Below are 14,690 nucleotides of genomic sequence, written 5' to 3'. Positions count from 1 at the left end.
GTGCTTTGCTCTGATGCGTTTATGGCTTTACTACATACGAGGTACCCCATCACTGTCCACCCAGTCCTGCTTTATTTTGAAAGTACTTCCTGTCCGCGGATGTCACTTCCTGCAGAGAGAATCAAGAGAGGGCCATTCTCTTTAGTGTTTGCCGTGTCTTCCTAATGTCCACCTCCTCACCGCCCGCATTTTGACATTAAAATAACACAGGCTGACCCTTCAAACCGACCATTAACGAGAGCAAACGTTGGCATATCAACGTGTCCTATGGAGTAACTTAAAAGTGAACAAAGGGGACGACGAGGTGAGGTTTATTCTGTGCTCTGACTTGTCGGGAGGAGGAGGGGGTGGGGGGCTAGCTAGCTAGCAGTTTCACCGGCTGAGTCCAGACTCGTGGGAATTAATATTAGACGTATATTTATTTCATTTAATAAACCGGTGTCAGGTATTGCTGCTCATGAGCTGAGAGTGCATCTTCTCGGAGACGCCATTGTTACCGTAATATTTGAGTGTGAGGGTTCATTTCTTTTTGCAGAGGATGTCACACATTTCCCATCCAGCCCCTGCCACTGTAACGTTAGTCAGTAAGCCGGAGAGCTAACATGGTGTTCAGGGACAAACAGTCACTCCCACGGCCTTATTTCATGGAGAACCAGTTGGTGACATATTGGCAGTGATGTCCGGTTCATACACATTAAAACTCAGACGGTGAAACTGTAAAGAATCAGACATGAACGAGGGGAGACGAGGGCTCGTATGAAGCGGTGTCTGCCTCTTGTGTCATATAGCTAGCTAGCATGCCAGGTAAATTTGGTCTGAAACTAGCTGATAGCTACTGTTCACATTTGTATAAGTTATGTGGTTTTCTTAAGCACACATTAAGTCGCGAAATGCACATTTTAAAATCAATGCACGGGAGTTTTCATTGTTAAAACACAGTTAGCCAAGGTTCAAGGGCCCCCAACACCCAGGCAGGGCTGCTCTGCTCTGCTGTCCAATGACACCAACATCATCTGGAGGGTTTTGTTTCTTTTGTAACCTTAGAAACCAGAACAGTGTATTTGTGAGGAAACCATCGTAGCCAAGCTAAATGTATGGGTGGTGTTGCACTGTTTCGGCTAACCTCTGTGCAGCCTGGTCAGTTCATCATGCAGTATTGCTCGTGACACACATCTGGTCGCATTGTTTGGTTGTCACAGATGAAAGTTGTCCCTTTAATCTTGACTTCCGGCCTGATCTCCTGCTGGATCCTGTTTAAATCACTGACGTATTCCACAGAAAATGTGCACCATTCAGAGACCAAGGCTGTTAACATTTGCAATGGGCAGTTTACCAGACTATATTATCCTGCAGTGCTAACAGTGGTTAACACAATGGTTGGATTCAATGGATCCCATTAAATGAATCTGTAAAACTCACAGCGGAGCTGTTATTATGGTTAGTAACAGTGTTGCCTCGGTTGGATTATTGTGTCCATGTCATGTGCATATTTAGGACACAACAGCTCTTAATTGTGACAAATGCAAAGAAGAAACTAGAGCTACACTTAGTTAAAGGTTTATTACACATATTCGTGTGCTCACTGTACAACTAAGAAACTGTTTTGTGTGTTTGTCTGACCTGCATTGTGCAATCTGTGGAAATCGTGTTCATTATTGTTGATTTAATTTTATCAGTATATTCTTGGCACTTGGCAGATGCCGCATCGGATGCATATGGGCTTTAATAATTACAATGATTTAGAGCATGAAATCTATTGATTTCAATGTTGAAAGTTAAAGTTGAGCTTGTAGAAGCTCAGTTAGCTCAATGGGGAGCAGTGTTGCTTCACAGCGACTAGGTGTTAGTTGCAGACCTGCTCCGGCCAGCAGGGGCATGTCTGTAGGGTTTAACACAGTCAGTCAAGTCTCTCCATCTCTGCACCAGTCTCTGTCCACAGTCCAAACACTTTCAATTACAGATGTGAATGTGGTTTTCTGTGTCAGTCCTGTGAAAGGCCCTGGCCCTTATTCTCCTGATAATATATTTTAACAGAAACTGGAACTCTGGATGAATGGAAAATATGGCAAATTACCCTCATACCTATTAATATGTATTATATATTGTGTTCCCTCTTTTCTAGGCAGACCTCCTCAATCAACAGTTCCTACCACTTTGGCATTCACCATTTCTGCACAGAAAAAAAAAATCTTATCTAGACCACAGCCTACTAAGCTAAACCAACGAAGATGTCGCAGCTCCAGTATCAGTGTCCTGCTAGCCCCGTGCCTGCTGCTCCTGCCCCGCTACAGCTGGGGCAGCCACAGCCCGGCTACAGCATCCCCTGTGCCTCGGGCACTTTACCCTCGGAGAGCGCCAGTCAGCCCATGAGGAGCTCCGCTCTCCCCGCGGGCTCAGCCACTCCCTACAGTACCACCACAGGTCTGCTTATTCAGAAATCTCACCTTTTTTCTGACTCTTTTCTTACTTTTTTTACATTAAATTTATAGTTTGGATGAACTGTAAATTGTAATCTCTTGTTTAGACCTTTTTTTAATTGACCATAAATCCATACAAATGAATGTATCAAGTAGATGCATTGTATTTCAATAATTTTAGATTTTATTGTCCACAAACTTATCAACTCTGAATTAAAAACAAAGTCATCAGTTTGCAGGCAGGAAACGAATGGAAGGGTTTGACTCTCATGCTCAGTTGTGAGTGAGTAACTTTTTGTTGTCGTTGTAGTATCTAACATGGCAAACCCTAAAGAGAAGACCCCCATGTGTTTGGTGAATGAGTTAGCCCGTTTCAACAAGATCCAACCTGAGTATAAGCTGCTTTGTGAGCAAGGACCAGCTCACTCCAAGGTACGTTCAGAATAACTCCAACAAACTAACACATGACATGATCATCTGTTCTGTGTCGTCTTTATCTCACAACAGGCCATGCTTATTTTTTTTTTTTATATATATATATATTTATGTTGAACATGTAAAACAAATTAAGGCACAATTTCAGTTTGTTCCTTCCTATGTAAATAACATAAACAAGTTGAAGTACCAAAACAACAACAAAAACACAAAAGCATAATAATACATATTCGAAAAGGAGTGAGAAGAAGCTGTGCTTATTGAATCCCACCCCTTTTCCACAAATCATAAATAGATAGATTACTGACGGAGGTACGTTTTATCAGTCTGTTTTCTGGGAATAATTGACATAAGGAGAAACCAGATACAAGCCGTTTTTTCATTTTGGAAAAAAAAACGGAAATCAAAATTTCAGTTCGTTTTCTCGTTTTTGGTTCTTATTTAACAAAACGAATTTACCACTCAATATTTTGTTTCCGTGGGTGGACGGGTCCTCTCAGAGCGATAGATATCGCTCTGGGTCCTCTGATTGGCTAGTGTGCTTCCTTGCCCTGTGCCCTTCAAAATAAAAGTTCCTCAATTTAATAATGTCGACAAAAATATTACTGTAGGCTACAGACACTAGCAGACATAGAGGGCCCCATCACCCACAGTCAAGACTGACACGGCTTCAAATAACAATAATAGTAGGCTATTCATAATGAAAATGAGAACTTATGAAGTTATGATGACTTCAGTAGCCACAAGGTGGCGCAGTTATTAGGCTACATGAAGAATAGATCTGAGGGCTTTACTACGACGGAGGCTCACAATCGTGTGTATTATTGAAAGCGAGGGGTGTGCCTATAGGCTATTAACTAGTGAGTACAGAGTGTCTACTCTGTACAGTGACAAAGACTGTACAGTAACTTCGTTCAATATACAGTAGATACTACTTCAAAGTGGCCATTTCACTCGCGGGGAGCGAGATTCACGCAACGCGTGAAATGTGAGTGACAAAGTGATCACACACAAGAGCATTATGACTGATAGCTCCCCTGGTAGAACAGCTCTCTCAGTAAGCTGATTCATCCGTTAGTGTGGGTTCGGATCTCAGTTTAGGTTGTACCATTAATGTGTTTTCTTTTCTCATCATCATTATGATCACATAAGGCTTAAGTTTGAGCAAATAAATGAGCAAATGAGCATTAATTCTCCGCCGGGCCGAGGCACCAACTTCCCTGCTTGTGTACATGTTTATAGGGATGTGAACGTGTACTTAAATATGTACACGTGTACACTGTGCATTTTCCTGGCCAGCACAGGTACCAGGAGACCAAGACCCCCTGTCATGTCGGTCCTCCACCCTTCCTGATCCGCCGCAAGTTGCAAGAGCCCCGCGGAGCCCAGTCTCTCCCTCCTCTCCCACACTTCAGCACCTGTCCTGGGCTGTCAGTCTGCAGGGACGGCGCGTGTCGTTGGAGACAAATACGTAGGCTACACAAGCAGGGAAGTTGGTGCCTCGGCCCGGCGGAGAATTAATGCTCATTTGCTCATTTATTTGCTCAAACTTAAGCCATATTTGATCTTAATGATGATTAGAAAAGAAAACACATTAATGGTACAACCTAAACTGAGATCCGAACCCACACTAGCGGATGAATCAGCTTACTAAGAGAGCTGTTCTACCAGGGGAGCTATCAGTCATAATGCTCTTGTGTGTGATCACTTTGTCACTCACATCTCACGCGTTGCGTGAATCTCGCTCCCCGCGAGTGAAATGGCCACTTTGAAGTAGTATCTACTGTATATTGAACGAAGTTACTGTACAGTCTTTGTCACTGTACAGAGTAGACACTCTGTACTCACTAGTTAATAGCCTATAGGCACACCCCTCGCTTTCAATAATACACACGATATGTTGTGAGCCTCCGTCGTAGTAAAGCCCTCAGATCTATTCTTCATGTAGCCTAATAACTGCGCCACCTTGTGGCTAAACATCTACACTGAAGTCATCATAACTTCATAAGTTCTCATTTTCATTATGAATAGCCTACTATTATTGTTATTTGAAGCCGTGTCAGTCTTGACTGTGGGTGATGGGGCCCTCTATGTCTGCTAGTGTCTGTAGCCTACAGTAATATTTTTGTCGACATTATTAAATTGAGGAACTTTTATTTTGAAGGGCACAGGGCAAGGAAGCACACTAGCCAATCAGAGGACCCGCCCACCCACGGAAACAAAATATTGAGTGGTAAATTCGTTTTGTTAAATAAGAACCAAAAACGAGAAAACAAACTGAAATTTTGATTTCCGTTTTTTTTTCCAAAACGAAAAAAACGAAAAAACGGCTTGTATCTGGTTTCTCCTTATGTCAATTATTCCCAGAAAACAGACTGATAAAACGTACCTTGGTCATTACTTGTCCCACCTCATTAATTGCCCTTAATTCCATTGTTAGCAAAAAAGAGAAAATGAAAAAAAAAAAAAAAGGCAAATAAAGATATTTTAGTTCAGTTTTTTTTTTGTTTGAACACCATCTTCCCTGTACTCCTCCAGAGTTATGATTTTGTACTTTATTTTTAAATGCCCTATGTTTGGACATTGCAGACTGTTCCATAGTTTCACCCCACACGCAGAAACCTTTTCTTGTTGCTTTTACTTTTGCTTTTGTGAAGTAAAACAATCCCCTTAAATTATATTTTCCTTCCCTCTGACTAAACATGCTCTGAATGTTTCCTGGTAACTGATTATTTTTTGCTTTGAACATGATCTGTGCTGTTCTATGTGATCCCTGAGTTTTAGTATCCTTGAAGTCCGTTAGTATCATTGAGTGATGGAGAACCTGTTGTTTTGTCTCTGTCAGATTTTCTCCGTGAGGCTGACACTGGGAGATCAGCACTGGGAGGCCGAGGGGACCAGCATCAAGAAAGCCCAGCATTCTGCTGCTGCTTCTGCCCTCGCCGAGACAACACTACCCAAACCCACCGTGAGGACGCCGCGCAACACAGGCAAGAACCCAGGTGGGCTGTTCCCACTGTGAGGGCCCCTGTCGTATGCGTCATGTAAAGCTCTGCAGATAAATATTTTCACTTTTGTTTTGTTGGTTCTGTTTGTGTTGGTTTTGCAGCAGATGGAATGACACATACCATGGAGTTAAATGCACTATGTATGAAGCTTGGTAAAAAGCCTATGTATAAACCCATCGACCCATACCCGGGGATGAGACCACCAAACTTCAATTACAACGTCCGGGCTCCAGGGCCTTACCAGCGCTCTATGCAACAGTGAGTCTCCTTTATTTGGAAATTAAAGCACAGTCAATTTAAAGGAATAGTTCACCGAAAAATGAAATTCACCCTCATGCTGATAAATACTCCGGAGTATCTGGAGACCTGGGAGGGGGGTTCGTAATCCAACCAAAACTTAATATGAGAGTAATATAATAATAGCACCCGAAACAAAAACGTCCATAAAACTACACAAAAAACATTTAATATTCCTCCACACTGCTCGTCCACGGCAATCCAGGTGTCCTGAAGGGATATAGTCCAGAGTTTACCCGAAACAACGTCATTCAGGCAAGCCCGGTCACGTCTGTGTGCATTGCGTGAACGCGAGAGCACGCCCCAGGCAAATTCAACACAGGACTGTTTAGGCTGTAAAAATGTCCTAAAAATGATGTCGTTTCGAGTAAACTCTGGACTATATTCCTTCAGGACACTTGGATTGCAGCGGACGAGCAGTGTGGAGGAATATGAAATGGTTTTTGTATAGTTTTATGGATGTTTTCGAGTTGGGCGCTATTACTCTCATATCAAGTTTTCGTTGGACTACGAACCGCCCTCCCGGGTCTTTAGATGCACTTTGAGGAATAAAAAACTACTCCAGAGTATTCATCAGCATTGCAATTCCATTTTTTGGTGAACTATTCCTTTAAGGTGTTGTAATGAAGATTGAATTCGAGATAGAACATGTGTCTGTCTTGTGTGTCCAGGTACTATTACCCATTTCCTCCAGTGGGACCAATGTTATACCACATGGAGCTTTCCATCGGAGGCCAGCAGTTTATTGGGAAGGGACGCACGCGGCAGCTAGCTAAACATGACGCTGCTGCCAAGGCCCTTAAAGTGTTACAGAAGGAGCCAATATTGCAACAGTTGCCAGTGGTGAGAAAAGAAATGTATGAAATAGTGCTGCAGAGCTTTTTATGCAGATGTCTGTCTTCAATATGCATTCTCTTCCTCACAGATGAACGGAGAGCCCGAGGAGGAGAACCTTAACAAATCAGAAATCAGTCAAGTATTTGAAATTGCACTTAAACGCAACTTACCTGTCAACTTTGAGGTGATTTTCTACATTTTTTTTCCTCTAAGATATTTGTACTGGGGATGGGCGATTCAAGCAAAAGCATTATTCAATCATCACCAGGAATTATTTAACCTTCCTTAGAATATTCGACCCCACACACACACACACACCTGCACACACCTGCGCCCATCGTTTGAAATGAGAAGCGGCACTACAAGAACAGTACCACCAGGCAGTTGTTTTAACCTTCGTCTTGTGTCAGCTTTCTGTTACCATCAAAACATTTTTTTTGTCCAATTTGTTTCTCATCTCTTGGTTACGTTGTCAGGCTTCCTTATCCATGAAAAGATTGGTTTTGCACGTATGATTTCAGTTTTAGCTCTAATTTTTGTTTTTTTATCATTATAACCGTTCCAAAACCGACCGAAAAATGTCATAATTTTAACCAGAGCATTTTAGGCTTTTGTGAAATTTAAATAGAGGTTCCTGACAAAGGCAAAAAGCCTTGGTACAACAAACACATTTATGTGGTACTTTTATGCATTTAAAACCTGAAAACGGGCCAGTGGCGACGCTGACACAAGAGGAAAGTTAAATCACCGACTGAAAAACAGCCGTCCATCATTTAAAAATGAAATCACGGACGCTAATGAGAATCAGCACCAGAGAATTTTGTAGCCTAACGGTACCGCTTCTTATCTCAGCGGTACCGGTCCTCGTCACTGAATGAGACCACAGGGATGGACTTTGATGAGCAGCGGTTGCACTGCACCTCAGTTTCATTTGTTTTGTATTTGAAGAGTTACACACAGAACTTTCTGATGGCTGTAGTAGTCTGTTTGTGTTTCTCCTTCTTCTGCTTCAATAAAAGGGAACATTTACAGTTTTTCAGACAAGACGAAAGTCTAATAAACTATTAAATTGAACAACTATTTGAACATTGAACATTGCCTATTCCTAATTTGTACAGTTCATAGAATAATTTGGACAGGTGACATTTTCTGGAAAGCTTTATTTGAGGTTTTTTTGGGCGTGGACACACCTACCAGTCTATAATTACATGAAACTGCACAGTTTCAAGAATTAAATGTAGAATATTTTTGATATTTCAAATTGAATGTGATGAAGAACAGAAACTGCAGAATAAAAATGTATAACTGACTAAATAGCTCCTATTCAGACTTCTACAACACAAGAGTTATAGTAGCTTTATCTGAGACTCCTGTTTTCCAGGTTTTAAAGGAAGAAGGCCCGCCACACATGAAGAGTTTTGTGGTGCGTGTTGGAGTCGGGGAATTCACGGGTGAGGGCGAGGGAAAGAGTAAAAAGATTGCCAAGAAGCTGGCAGCTGCAGCCGTGCTGAGGGAGCTGAAGAGACTACCCCATATACCTAGTGTGGAAAAGACGCTGCCACGCATCAAAAAGAAAACCAAGTCCATCATCAAGGTAATACAACTAGTGGAGCAGAGTGAGGATTATCAACACAGAAGTAAAGACGATGGAGTAATCACTGACCTGTCACACCAACAGCTGCAGACCAGCCCCGAGTACGGTCAGGGTATGAATCCCATCAGTCGCCTGGCTCAGATCCAGCAGGCCAAGAAGGAGAAGGAGCCTGAGTACAGCATGGTGACAGAGAGGGGTCTACCGCGACGCAGGGAGTTCGTCATGCAGGTGAGTGGACTGGTAGCACAAACTCTGCAGGTAATGGTAGTCATGACTGTTCTGTTCTGCGTCCAGTCACTTCTTTGATCTGCGTGCTAGTGTTGTCTCGTTGCGAACGTTTCGTTCAAAGGAACAAATTGTTTGGGTGAACAAACACTGAACATGATGACTTCCTGAACTGATTCGTTCTTTTCTCAGTTGAGCACAGCAGCAGTGTGCAGGGCCGGCTGTGGAACTGCCGCATGGTCCGTGAATCATTTAAAGGGATAGTTCAACATTTTGGCAAATTGGCCCATTGCCATAATCCCTATAGTTTTAGGAGTTGGTTCGTTACCTTTAATTGTCGGTGCAAGCTATTTTTAGAATGGCGGAGCAGAGCCGCGAGCTGCTCAGAGCTACGCTACGGAGGCTAATGGGATTTCTTGGTTTCCCTCATCAAACTCATCAAATACACAATCCAACAGCTCCAAAACGCTCTGGTGGGCAAGTTGTGACCTGCACATTCACCACGCTATGAGATAATAACAGAACATTACGAGACAGTTGTTTTAGAGGTAAATGCAGAGACGCACATCAGCGGTTTTGCATGAATTTACCTCGTGTTCCGTACTACATTGTGTCGCTCGTGAATGTATCAGTAAGTTCACTGAACGTACCACACAGTGAACGTGACGCGAGCCTCGGGGCTGAGCCATTAACTGGAACACGAATCGTTCGGCTGAGTGCTCTCGCCAAACACTGAACGATTTGGTGAATGGATTTCTTAAACGATTCTTTTTAATGAACTGATTCTAGTGATTCTGTACTCTCTAAAGAACTGCTTTTCCCAACACTACTTTGTTCGCTGCATGTTGTGCGGTGCAGGTGATGGTGTGTGGCCAGTCTGCAGAAGGCATGGGTCCCAGCAAGAAGGTGGCCAAGAGGAACGCAGCAGAGAAGATGCTGGAGCTATTAGGATATAAAGTGCCTCAGCCTCAGCCCCCCAAACCGGCACTCAAGACTGATGAAAAGGTGCTGCCAGAGCTTTTCTGAAGCAAGTCCTTCAAACATGACACACATCACGTGTTCTGTGACAAGACAACATGTACATGTATTGTGTTTTATGATATTCAGACTCCCGTTAAAAAACCTGGTGATGGGCGTAAAGTGACCTTCTTTGAACCTGGCTCTGTAGATGATGTGGCATTAGGTGAGCTGTTTTCTACTACACTCCTACCTTTCCTATGTTTTTTAAATTTTATTTCATTAGTTATTAAACCAATGTGCTTTTACTTTGAAGGTTCTAAGGAGGAGGACTTCCGGCTGCCTTATCTGAGTCACCAGCAGCTGCCTGCAGGTATCCTGCCCATGGTGCCAGAGGTGGCTCAAGCAGTCGGGGTCTGCCAAGGACCCCAGGCCAAGGACTACAGTCGAGCTCTGCCCAACCCAGGCAAAGCCACAATCACTGCCATGATTGCCAATGAGCTGCTTTACGCAGGGACTTCCCTGACTGCTGAGACTATCCTAAAGAACAAGAATAACCTGAACCAGCTTCCCCACGGACCCCTCACCAGACCTTCGGAACAGCTCGGCTTTCTGGCGTCGGTGCAAGGCCTGCAGGTGATCACCGCTGTGATTTAAGTGCATGCACTTGATTAAGACTGAGATAAAAAACAAACAAACAAAGAAGTGACTGAAATATCTCATGTGCTTGCAGGTGGAATACAAAGATTTTCCCAAAAACAATAAGAATGAATTTGTGTCGCTGATTAACTGCTCCTCCCAGCCGCCGCTCATCAGTCACGGGATTGGGAAAGATGTAGAATCCTGTCATGATATGGTGAGTGTGTCTAAATCTACAAAACACATTTTCATGTTTTATTCAGGTTGTCCATCGCTCAGCCTGTCCCACAGCTCCGTTACACCTACACGTCTTTAACCTGGCTGCTCCCAAAGTGGGCGCTGTGCGGATCGGCTGATTCTCACACACCCACTCCTTTTTGGATGAGGAATCTGCTACAGAGACAGTGTAGCTGCTACTTTACTGAGGTGACCAACAGTTGTCTCACAGAACTGATAAGTGCAGTAATTGACACGACTCTCCATCCGCAGGCTGCACTGAATATACTGAAGCTGCTCTCAGAGTTGGACCAGCAGTCAAATGAACGGACAGGAAATGGACCAGTCTCTGGGTAAGCTGTGTTTACTACATACAGGCCTCAGCTGGAGTAAAAATACGTCTCAGTTAGAATAAAGTGTCTCATTCTGGAGCATCATTGATCTTTTTAAAGGGATAAATCAAACCCCATCATGACTCAACAAAACCTTTTACAGTTTCTCTATTTTTGAAGTATCCATACTCTTAGCGTCTGGCTGTGTTCTTGTTTTGCACACCAAAGCCTGGTACCTATAATGAAGCAGAGGTCAACCATGCATGGCTGATAATATTGGCTGATACTGGGCTTTTTTTCACCAATAACCAATAAAATAAATGTATTTCAAAACATACTCCTCTGTCTCTCTGCCTGAAGTCACCACTCTTGGCTGTGGAACCATGTCCCGCCCACTGAACCAAGATCTGTGTTGGAGTTTGTGTTATTCTACAAAGATTGAATGTCTTTTTATCACAGAGTTTCACAGTGTACAAAAAAGAAACAAACAGTATACTGTATTCAGTCTAATTCCAGGTGTGTTATTCTAAATTTTGACACCAAAGTATTAATTTTTACTGCAACTGAATATCCATTTTTAATATTGGTTATCAGTTTCCTTGATTTTTAAGAATTGGCCCTGAAAAGAAAAACACCTAAATTGGAGTACCAGAACTGGTTCCTGCTCTACTCTGTCCTAACAAATTGGGAGGACAGAGAAGGGCCTCCAGACAGGGTAGGGCCAGCCCCTCAACCAATCAGGAACCCCCAGACCAGAATAGATTTGACTGTTCAAAGATACTTTCAGGCTGCTGTATACAGAGACATAGAGAAACACTGTGATCGCCGCAAACACCAGGGCCATTGTATAGGGGTGAAAGGTGATGATAATTCTAGGGGCCCAGCACCCAGTGGGGCCCACAAAAAACCCCAGTAGTCTGATCTTTGTATGACTGATTTATTCTGCATAAGACCCTGACTAGTACTCATAGTAATGCTGCATTAGCATCAAAACAAAGTAGGCAAAATAAAAAATGATAATACATACGTTAGTCTAAGAAAACAAACTGGAAAAGTTAGGGGGTAGGGGCCCACTTTAGTATTCCTTAAAGGGATAGTTCAACATTTTGGCAAATTGGCCCATTGCCATAATCGCTATAGTCATAGCAGTAGGTTTGTTACCTTTAATTGTCGGTGCAAGCTATTTTTAGAACGGAGGAGCAGAGCGGCAGGCTGCTCAGGGCTATGCTATGGAAGCTAAGGGAATTTCTCGGTTTTCCTCATCAAATACACAACCCAACAACTCCAAAAGGCTGTCGGGGACAAGTTGTGAGCTGCACAATCACCACGCTATGAGATAATAATGGAACGTTACGAGACGGAGCTGTTTTAGAGGTAAATTCATGCAAAACCGCTGATGCGCGTTGCGTTCAGGGACAGTTTTTCAGCAAGCAGACTCTGTATTTGCCTCGAAAACGGCTCCGTTTCGTAACGTTCCATTATTATCTCATAGCGTGGTGAATGTGCAGGTCACAACTTGTCCACGAAAGCGTTTTGGAGTTTTGTGATTTTGTATTTGATGAGTTTGATGAGGGAAACCAAGAAATTCCTTTAGCCTCCATAGCGTAGCTCTGAGCAGCCTGCCGCTCCGCTCCTCCGTTCTAAAAATAGCTTACACCGACAAATAAAGGTAACGAACCTACTGCTATGACTATAGGGATTATGGCAATGGGCCAATTTGCCAAAATGTTGAACTATCCCTTTAAGGGGGCCCAGAATTCCTAGCAACGGCCCTGCCAAACACACAGGCCTTTCCTTACTGAAAGCTGAATGGGAAAACACAATTTTCTTTAAAACAAAACAAATCATGCCTACCCCAGCTTTAAGTTTGGGCCAGTTTGGGCTGAAGTTTGAAAAAAGTCTTGAAATGTTACTTTAAAGCTACAGTTGGTAAGTTGACGAAAGTGAACGTAAACTCCGCGACTTGGTCGGAAATTTCAAGACAATACACTGTCAGGTCCCTTTATGAACCTCTGCCAAGCAATCTAGGCAATCTATGCATGCATCCCTTTCATCCCCTTTGTCCATCATAAGTCTGATAATGTAACAGAAGTGAAATGTGTTTAAGTGTTGGCATTCTCTTTTCAGGGCTCAGAGATCTGATTCTGCTCATTTAAACCCTGACAATGTGTCTTTTTATCCCACAGGTGTGGTAAGCAGGAAATGGAAGGCGACTTGCACATCAAACAGGCTAACTCAAGCACATTGGCACAGACCCTGGATGGCACTGTTTAGATGATCAGGTTTCGGTTGTCTGTAAAAGCACTAGAGAAAACTCCGACACTGTGTTCTCTGTCAGTTTTAGACGGCTACAGGAATCTCTGGGCTCCGTAGACTCTAAACCGTCACTGTTGATATTCATCTTTCCAAAAATGTCCACAGTTAAACAAAACTGAGTGGGAAAAAAAGCATTTCTTCTCCTTGATGTTGTTTAATTGTACACATTATTTATTTTGTCGCTTTGTAGGAAAAGTAGCTGCATCCTAGTCAACAAGTCAGGTGCTTGGTGGGGGAAAAAAAGATTAAGCAACTGACTGTGAACTTTTATTTTTTTTTCTTTGTTTTTTGCCTAGAACTTGTTTCCTCTCCGTGAGACCTGCTAACTCTTGTTTTTAAGTGTTTTATGTTTTATCCCCTGCCGAGGTGGTTCATGAATGGAGCTCTGATGAGGTTTGGACTTGATCTTTGCCTAGGGTGCAGCTGGCGAACCTCTGTTGATTTTCCTAGAGTGCTTTATATCAACAACCACAAGTGAAGTGTTATCACATTACCATGTAGGGCTGGGAAGAATTTGTGACTAAATGTAGCGTGTTACGTAATGTGATGTTGTCTCTGCTGTGTGTGGCAGGGAGCTTCCCCTGTTGATACTCCTGTCCCCTCCCCTTATGTCAACCCTCCTCTCCCCTCCTCCCTCCCCCATTCTCTCTCTGCTCCCCATGGTAATTAAACTTACGTGCTTATGTGCACAAAACAACATCTCTGTTATCTTGTCTTATCTTGTTCTTAAAGTTATATAAAAATACAGAAATGATTATGGTAGCTTGGCAGTGAATGCGGTCTAAGGCAAGACACTACAGGCAAAAACACAGTTTTTTCATGCACTGATCAATTTTGAGATTTTGGGCTATTTTTCTTCCTTAACATGTATTCTTTCAGAAAAGTCAATTAAGGTGGTTATTTTACTTCATTTTGTCTCTTTTGTCTGTAGATTTCTCCTAAATTCACCAAAAGTTATGATGCTACTATGACATACTGTGCTGTGCCATGTCATGGTATCATTGTGAAGCTCAATTGCCATTTCCTCTGTATCCGCAACCAATCTTAAAAGTATTAAAGAATTAACAATCTATGGAATTTTTACAGCCTACAAATCTTTAAAGGCCGTTTTCTCAAAATGGTTTCTATATTCTGAAGGTTTTTACTGTTGATATATCATTCAAAGCCTGATTTATACAACATTTTATTCCTAAAAACATGGCAATTTTTTTTTTTTTTTTTTTTTTTTTTTTAGGGCTGGTGAAAGTATTTTCTCATTTACAGAGTGATAAAAAGAGATATCCAAAAATCCCCTCTAAAAACTTCTGGCTCTAATACGTATGTCAACAAAATAAAACAAGACTTTTGAAAGGGACTTCATGTTTAGATTCCTGTTGGAAATGTATGCAAATTAGTGCATATTTAATTAGATGTTGCC

The 14,690-nt window shown here is 42.5% G+C and overlaps 1 protein-coding gene across 4 annotated transcripts; it reads left to right on the top strand.

The window, feature by feature from the left end:
• Window positions 1-115: 115 nt before the first annotated feature.
• On the top strand, window positions 116-13,970 carry stau1 (staufen double-stranded RNA binding protein 1). Of its 4 annotated transcripts, XM_083971687.1 has the most exons (15): window positions 116-318; window positions 2,127-2,421; window positions 2,728-2,849; window positions 5,698-5,842; window positions 5,962-6,118; window positions 6,829-7,000; window positions 7,083-7,178; window positions 8,376-8,588; window positions 8,673-8,816; window positions 9,672-9,818; window positions 9,921-9,996; window positions 10,087-10,406; window positions 10,504-10,626; window positions 10,899-10,978; window positions 13,144-13,970. In XM_083971687.1, the coding sequence occupies exons 2-15, from the start codon at window positions 2,229-2,231 to the stop codon at window positions 13,229-13,231; spliced, it is 2,076 nt and encodes a 691-aa protein (XP_083827813.1). In that variant the 5' UTR covers window positions 116-318; window positions 2,127-2,228; the 3' UTR covers window positions 13,232-13,970. The 4 variants fall into 4 exon arrangements, with proteins under 4 accessions (XP_083827813.1, XP_083827810.1, XP_083827811.1 ...); XM_083971684.1 differs by having other exon boundaries at window positions 9,921-10,406; XM_083971685.1 differs by having other exon boundaries at window positions 126-304; window positions 2,123-2,421; window positions 9,921-10,406.
• Window positions 13,971-14,690: the final 720 nt, after the last annotated feature.

The sequence above is a fragment of the Trachurus trachurus genome, assembly GCF_905171665.1.
Source record: "Trachurus trachurus genome assembly, chromosome: 5".
Taxonomy (NCBI): domain Eukaryota; kingdom Metazoa; phylum Chordata; class Actinopteri; order Carangiformes; family Carangidae; genus Trachurus; species Trachurus trachurus.
The sequence above is the reverse complement of the archived record's forward strand: the minus strand, read 5'-3'. Positions and strand labels throughout refer to the sequence as shown.

Bases quoted from the DNA above. Each gene is read 5' to 3' on its own strand.
- stau1 (XM_083971684.1), top strand. From the start codon at position 2,229: ATGTCGCAGCTCCAGTATCAGTGTCCTGCTAGCCCCGTGCCTGCTGCT. The intron at 7,179-8,375 runs GTGATTTTCTAC...CCTGTTTTCCAG, and splicing joins ACTTACCTGTCAACTTTGAG to GTTTTAAAGGAAGAAGGCCC. The intron at 10,979-13,143 runs GTAAGCTGTGTT...TTTATCCCACAG, and splicing joins GGAAATGGACCAGTCTCTGG to GTGTGGTAAGCAGGAAATGG.